The following is a 7717-nucleotide window of genomic DNA, read 5'->3' on the forward strand; positions in this document are numbered from 1 at the left end:
TGCTAGGAATCCCTACAGGAACGGGGCAGGGCTGCTGGAATGCAGTCCTAGCCCTGGGCAGGTAGGGGCAGGGGCAGCAGCCTGTTCGGGGACACTCTACTACATAGCAAGCTGGAGGCCAGCCTGGGAAATGAAATGAAATCTGCTCTCAAAAAACCAAGGGGAGAAAAATGTGTGTGTATGTGTGTTACTGCAGCAATTAAAGAATATTTCCATTTCATACGAAAAGAAAACCATAGACAGTGCAGGAGCAACTGCTCTGCAGCTAACAGTGTTCACTCCTCCTGCAGGGGACCTGCATACAGTTCCCAGCACCCACACCAGGAGGTCTGGTATCTCCTCTAATTTCAGTTCCGGGCCTCTGTTTTCAGAGGAAATTAGCACTCATGTGCATATACCCACACAGACACACAGACACAAACATAAATAAGAATACCCAGGGAGGTCAGAATAGGATGTCAGATCCTTTGGACATACAATTATAAATGGTTGTGAAATGCCACAGGTGTTAGGAATCAAAGCTGTGTCCTCTGGAAGAACAGACCAGTGCTCTTAAAATAACTATGTTTGGGCAATAAAGAAATTCTTACACTTTGAAAACTTATATAAAGGAATATCCACATTGATTCTGAGGAAGGATTGTGCTACTCCAGTTTCTTTACCCTACCTGACTTCCTATTGCTAGAATGTGATACTGCAAAGAACAAGTTAAAACAAAAACTCAAATTTAAAAAGAGGTGTGTCATATAGACCTGTAACCCCAGCACTCAGCAGGCAGAAACGGAGCTTTTGAAACACACGCTTACAATCCCAGCTACTCAGGACGTTGGAGGCAAGCGTATATCAAGTTGAAGTCATTCTGGGCAAGAAAAGGTCTTTCTCTAGCCCAGGCTGGCCACGATCCTCTGATCTTCTTGCCTTCACTTGCAGAGTGCTGGGCTTATAGGCGTGCAGGACCACGTGAGCTCATGTTCTGCTAGACCCAGAGAGAGCTCCGCGCACACCAGGCAAGCACTCCTCTGAATGAGCCACATCTCCAGCCCCAGTGTGATTGCTGAAGGACTGAGAATATCGCCAGCACGCATTCCCTGGGTGTAATAGTAAATAGGGAACTATTAGCATAACATAGCTATTTAGAGCTTCAGAGCACAGGTTTCATTTTTCTGGAATATCAGCTTTATCCAGAAACCAGTTTCAAACCTGTGTCCAAAAAAGACTCCATCAAATGTACACAAAGAACCCCTAAAGTAAAATTACTGGAAATAAGCCACTCTGGCAATCAAGAATGAAAAACTTCAGCCATGGGGACTTCTCCCCTGGTGAACTTAGTAAACTCTCAGAAAGCTAAAACAGCTCAGTTAACTGGATATAAACTTACTTTAGAACGCCGTCTGTCTGTCTATCTGTTCACTGTGCTCTGGGACTTCTGCTTATTCATTTTCTGGACCCTGAACAGCAATGTCACCCAGGAGAGCAATCTGGAGCTGACAGTAAACCAAAGCAAACACACCAGCAGCCAGCCAGCGGCACACTTCCTCAAGTAAAGCATTTCAAAACCCCGAACAATATGAAACTGGCTGATCTCTCTCAAACACACACGCACGCACACACGCACGCACACTGGGCGTGGTTACCTGCTGCATCTTCTTGTACTCGCCCACCCTGGCATAGGCCATGAAGAGGTGAGAGTGGTACTCCTCACTGTTGGGGACTTTCTTCACAGCCGCCTCATAGAGTTTTGTGACTAACTCCGCTAAGAGGAAGACAAGCAAGATTCAGTTATGCTTCCGTGAGAAAAATCCTAATGCTCTTCATTTTCCTGCTTGGTTAAAATGGTGGTTCTCAACCTTCCTAATGCTGAGAGCCTTTAGTTCAGTTCCTCATGTTGTGGTGACCCCCGACCAGAAAATTACTTCATTGCTACTTCCCAACTATAATTTTTCTACTATTATGAATTGTAGTATAAATATCTAGTACTCAGGATATCTGACATTCACTCCAAAGGGCCTGGACTCCAGGTTAAGAAGTGCAGGTTTGCTAAGGGAGGCACTACCCATCTGAGCCCTGCTTCTGGGCTTCCATCGCCTCCAGCCTTCACTGTGCAGGGAAACCAATTGTAGCTCCCCAGGGTCCCCTGTGATGTCATGCCCTGGGCTTCCATGCTTCTCCTAGAACCCAGACTCTTCTACCCTCTCTTCCCCTCAGTAAGCCCCACTGAACCAGCTCCAACCAGTTTTCTCTGCAGGTCCCACCCTAACAGTCTAATTCTCCACCCCAATTTGATCACTGTCTCTTCTGCTGTGTTAAACTCCCACTGAAAGATAAGGCCTCTATCACAGCATTTACAACTGATACCAGATGCAGCAAGGTGTGGCAGCTCATACCTGTGATCCCAGCCTTAGGAAGGAAGGTGAGGCAGGGACACTGCAAGTTCAAGGTCTGCATGGACTGAAGTCAAGGCTATTCTGCTCTAGTTAATGAGACCCATCTCAACATAAAAAACACATTAAGGACAAGAAGTCCCTCAACTTAAGGGCTGAGTACTTGCCTAGCTTGTGTGAGGCCCTGGGTTTGATCCCCAGTACCACAGAAATAGCCAATATTGGCTTCTTCAGATTCACACAAACAAGTGCTTTCTGATACAAATCTGCTCCTAACTGTGGACCTTCACGGAATGAGTACCTCCTGGCAATGAATGTGGAGAGCTTTTAGGGCCACTTTTAGGAATTTGGCAGGAATTTGATATCAGGCAGGGACAACAGGTAGGCTCAAGGCAAATACAGCCGAGGAATGTATTGTAATCCTTGTATCCGGATCATCCTGGTAAACCCCTAGACACAGGGACTCTGTGTATTGCTTTGATTTTTGCTCTGCTTATTCCTTGACTACTGTGTTTGTCTTAAGGACTGATCACATTCTTTGCATGTACCCAGAATGATATAAAAGCAGACTGGAAAAAATTAAACTTGCCCCAGTCTTACAAAAGGCTGGGCCATGCTACAGTGTTGTCTAATTGTCTTTTTCCTTTTACTCCTCACTCCTGCCCTGGAGAACCTGAATTGACTGACTGAGCTGGCTTGGTCAAATGAACGCGAACTCATTACAGCCCTGGGGATATCAGCCCAGAAATGCACTTCACAGAGGCACACAGCACAGACCCAGCAACAGGAACCCCAAGATAAGCTAAGGCTGTCTCAGCACTGGAGACAAGACAGATCTGAAGCCAGCAGAGGGTACGGGTGCAGTTCAGGGGTAGAGGGATTGTCCATCTTGGGTAAGGAAGAGGCTGGGAGGGAGGATGGGGCAGCAAGCAAGTCAATCAATGTCATTCAGGAGAGCCTGGGGAGGCTTGCCCAGCATCAGCAGTGGTCTGGTCCATTCTGCCCTTTCTCTGCTGAGTGTAGTGGGCACAGCAGAGATGCCCAGAGGACAACTCTTGGACATTTGTTCTCTCCTCCTACCGTGGGCTTGAGGGCTGAACTCAGGATGGCAGTCTGCATGGCAGTTTCTACCTCAGCCACCTTACCAGCCCAACAAGAGTCTACTTCTTAAATACAGGGTGACCTCATGAGCATTTATTATGACTCACTAACTTCAATAGAATATTATATAAACAATGTAAATAATATTTATAAAACAATATATTTCATAATAAAGTACTTAAGAAATCCAAACAAGGCTGGAGCATGGTGGTGCATGTCTTTAATCCCAGCAGCAAGAAGCCAGAGACAGGTGGATCTCTGTGAGTTCCAGGCTAGCCAGAACTACATAGGCCCTATCTTAAAAAAAAAAAAAAAAAGGGGGGGGGGAGGGTGGGGGGGAGGGTGGGAGAGAGAGAGAGAGAGAGAGAGAGAGAGAGAGAGAGAGAGAGAGAGAGAGAGAGAAAGGAGGAAATTAACTCGTGCTGACTCTCATTCCAGTAAAGGAGCTAATGCATTTAACTATCCTGGCAAAGGTCTTCACAGGCCACAAACAGTACATTCATCTCTACGGCATGTGAGTCAGGGGTGATGAGGGAAGTTACGTACGCCGGTGCATCTCTCGGTAGAGGATTGTCAGGGCCTGCAGGGAGTTGTCATCTGTGGGCTCAAGGGCAGCCACCTCCTGAGCCAAGGTGAAGGCTTCTTCCTGTTTTCCGGTTCTCTGTAAACCAATGGCCTTGAGAACCTGACACAGAAGAGAAGGAAAAGCTAAGGAGGAAGGATTCTGCCCCTGGGCTGCAGAGAAGCCCATCTCCAGAAAGCCAGGCCACGTGCTCCCTGGAGCACTACAGCTGAGCCACATGTCCAGCATGTGCTCCTGACCCAGTGCTGGCAAGGTGGAGGCAAGTGATCTCATGGCCAGCCTGGCCTAGTCGGCACTTTCCAGACCAGTGCGACTCGGTCTCTAACTAACTAACTAACTAGCCAAACAAACAAACAAATAACTAGGTTTGGCTGAAGAAAAACGCTTGCTGGTCTATCGTGACGATCAAACTTTGGATCCCAGCACTCACGTGAGGCAGCTCATGACACCTGCAACTCCAGCTCTATCTAAGTGACCCAATGCTCGTTCTAGTCTCCATGGCCATGGGGGTTGTGGGAGATGGGGGCATATACACACAGACACACATAACATAATTTTTGTTTGTTTTTGATTTTTTGAGAGACAGGGTTTCTCTGTGTAACCCTGGCTGTGCTGGAACTCTCTCTGTAGACCAGGCTATCACTGAACTCACAGATCTGACTGACTGCCTCCCAAATGGTAGGATTAAAGGTGTGTGCCATCATTGCCAGACTATAAAATCTTTAAAATGTCACCTGTTCTTCTACATGTACTCACATGTGCACCACAGCCCATGTGCAAACAAACAAACAGAGAAATAGAACATTACATATACAGCTCACAGCTGGGCATCATGGCCAGGCTTTTAATGCCAGTCCCCGGAACACAGAAGCAGGAGGGTCTAAGTCCGAGGTCAGTCTGGTCTACACAGGAAGTTCCAGGCTAGTCTGAGCTATTTAGAGACCCTACCTCCAAAAATATACACAGTATAACCCACAACTATGACTGACTACAGGGCAGACGCGGTTACCTTCGCACAGTGAAGATCCTTGTGTTTCTTCAACAGTTTATCAGCTTGCTGGATTGCCATTTTATTATTTCCATTATCAAGATAATCTATGAAAAAAAATCAGTTATCATAATCCTTCACCATCAATCACAAGAAATACAGTTTTCTTTGAGATCTTGAGAAAGTTCCTTAATTTTTTATTTAAAACACTATGTCAAAACAAAACAAAACAAAACAAAACAAAAAAACACTATGTCAGAAGCTGGGCATGGTAGCACACACCTTTCATCCCAGCACTCGGATCCCAGCCTGGTCTACAGAGCAAATGCCAGGACAGCCAGGGTTACACAGAGAGACTCTGTCTTGAAAAACAAAACAAAAACCAACCAACCAAAGAAAAACCCCAAAATTAACAAAACCAAGACTGCTTCTGATGACTCTTCTGCTGCTGCTCAGTACCACCATGCACTAATTAAACTTTTCTATTAAAAAGCAAAATCAGGCTGGAGAGATGGCTCTGTGGTAGGAGTTTGTAGCTTATGCAGAATTTAATTCCCAGCACCCATGTGGTAGCTCACAGTCACCAGGTCCTCTGTTCCCCACATGGTTTTTTGTTTGTTTGTTTGTTTGTTTGTTTGTTGTTCTTTTGTTTTTTGGGGGGTTTTTTGGAGATTTTATTTATTTCATGTGTATGGGTGTTTTGCCTGTATGTATGTCTGTGTACATGTGTATGTCATGTCAGAGGAGGTCAGAAGCGAGCACTGGATCCCCTGAAATTCAAGTTATGGGTGGTTGTGAGATTCCATGTAGGTGCTGGGAACCGAACCAGGGTCCTCTGGAAGAACAAGTGCTCTTAACCATTGAACCATCTCCAGGCCCCTGATTTTTCTTTTTTTAATCTCTGAGAAAACAGTGAGTGGTTATAAGTTAAAATATCTTTAAGCAATAAAGTTGGAGTTTTTAAAATCTTTAATATTATTTTTTGGTATGAGCGCTGTCTGTATATACACCTGCATGCCAGAGATGCGCCATCAGATCCCATTATAGATGATTGGCCGTGAGCCACCATGTGGCTACTGGGAACTGAACTCAGGTCCTCGGGAAGAGCATCCAGTACTCTTTCTCCAGTCCCACTTAATGTTTTGTTTTTAAAGGAATTCTTGGGGCCAGCAAGGTGGCCGAGCAGGTGAGGCACATTCCACTGAGCCTGATTACCCAAGTCAGAACCTGAGGACCAGCATGATAGGAGACAATCAACTCCTTAAGTGGCCTTCTAGCCTCAGGTGTGCAGCGCACACCACATAGTAAAAAAATAAACGGGAAAGTACATTTGTAAATTACTCTTTTTAGTATACAGGCTTCAAAGCATCAGTGGACCAAGCCCCTTAAATAAAACATCAAGTATTTATTTTGCCCCGAAATTCCAACGCAGTGAACAAAGCATAAGGGTTGCTTTACCCAAAAGCTTAGGGGAGGAGAGAGGAAGCCGGCAGGGTGTGAGGAACACCAGGCAAAACCAAAGCAAGGTTCTGCCTGGTGAGGAACTGAAGCTATCTGACCATTTAAAACCAATGCTTACTGTGTCTGTGGGTGTAAGCCATGACGCTTTGATATGACTGCCACAGTCAGGTGCTTCATGGCCTCACAGGTAACCGACCACCCCTGTGCAGTCAGTACACTATCTCAGACATGGTCAGCATACGAGACATGGGAATTCTAGACACAGCTGTCCATGTGACTGTCCAGTTTGTATGCCCCCCCCCATATCTCTCTTCTCCCCTCTTCCTCATCCTACAATACTGTCGTACTCTTTCTGTGTGTTCCCTGTGCAAGCCCAGGCAGGCACGCCTTTCTTTGTGTCTAGTCTATGTCACTTAGCAGTGACAACCAGGTAGCCACAATGTCCTATCTCCCTTTTGTCAAGGCTCAATTTAATATTTTGCTGTGTGGATATGTGTATCTTAAGGTCTGCATCCACACACACGTTAATGAAAATCAGCGTTCTGGGGGGAGAGGAGGCTACTCCAGACACTTCTTATTTATTTTTTAATTTTGTGTGTGTGTGTGTGTGTGAGTGGCATCAGGGGCCAGAAGAGAATGCTGAAGCTCCTGGAAGTAGAGTTACAAACAGTTGTGAGCTGCCATGGAGGTGCTGGGAATCCAACCCAGATCCTCTGAGGAGGAGTCACTGCTTCTAACTGCTAAGCCGCTTCTCCTGTGAAAACTGTCAGCAGCTGTGTGAGCCGCACGAGTCCTGCTGGCTTCAGTGCAGTCACTACTGAGGAGCAGCTCTAACAAAGACACTTTACTCTGTGGGGAATCACAACTGAGAAAGAAAGTCAGGGAGCCCGGCACTGGACGGCAGCTCTTCCCATCACACCTCGATGTTGCTCTCAGTCCACGCCCTGCCAGGTTCTAGGCTCACAGACCACACTGGAAAGGGGCCCTGAACTCGCCGGGATCATCTTGCCTCAGACTCCAAAATGCTGAGATTACAGGCTCACCGTTTAACATCCAAACTGTTCCCCACCCCTACCCTCTCACCCCAGACCCTAGTTTAGGATTGTGAAGTGAGTGTTTGAAGCCAGCTTGGGTTACATACAAGGCCATCTTTTCCTTCTTTCTTTCTTTCTTTCTTTCTTTCTTTCTTTCTTTCTTTCTTTC

The 7717-nt window shown here is 46.2% G+C and overlaps 1 protein-coding gene across 1 annotated transcript in view; it reads right to left on the minus strand.

Moving 5' to 3' along the window:
* Positions 1 to 7717, minus strand: part of Naa25 (N(alpha)-acetyltransferase 25, NatB auxiliary subunit) — a 52935-nt gene that overhangs the window by 36320 nt on the left and 8898 nt on the right. Inside the window, exons 2-4 of the mRNA XM_028765897.1 lie at positions 5075 to 5160; positions 4029 to 4167; positions 1635 to 1753 (exon numbers count right to left, since the gene is read on the minus strand). Of these exons, the coding sequence (XP_028621730.1) occupies positions 1635 to 1753; positions 4029 to 4167; positions 5075 to 5160 (344 nt within the window). The remainder of the gene's footprint in view (positions 1 to 1634; positions 1754 to 4028; positions 4168 to 5074; positions 5161 to 7717) is intronic.

The sequence above is a fragment of the Grammomys surdaster genome, unplaced genomic scaffold (assembly GCF_004785775.1).
Source record: "Grammomys surdaster isolate TR1022 unplaced genomic scaffold, NIH_TR_1.0 166, whole genome shotgun sequence".
Classification (NCBI taxonomy): domain Eukaryota; kingdom Metazoa; phylum Chordata; class Mammalia; order Rodentia; family Muridae; genus Grammomys; species Grammomys surdaster.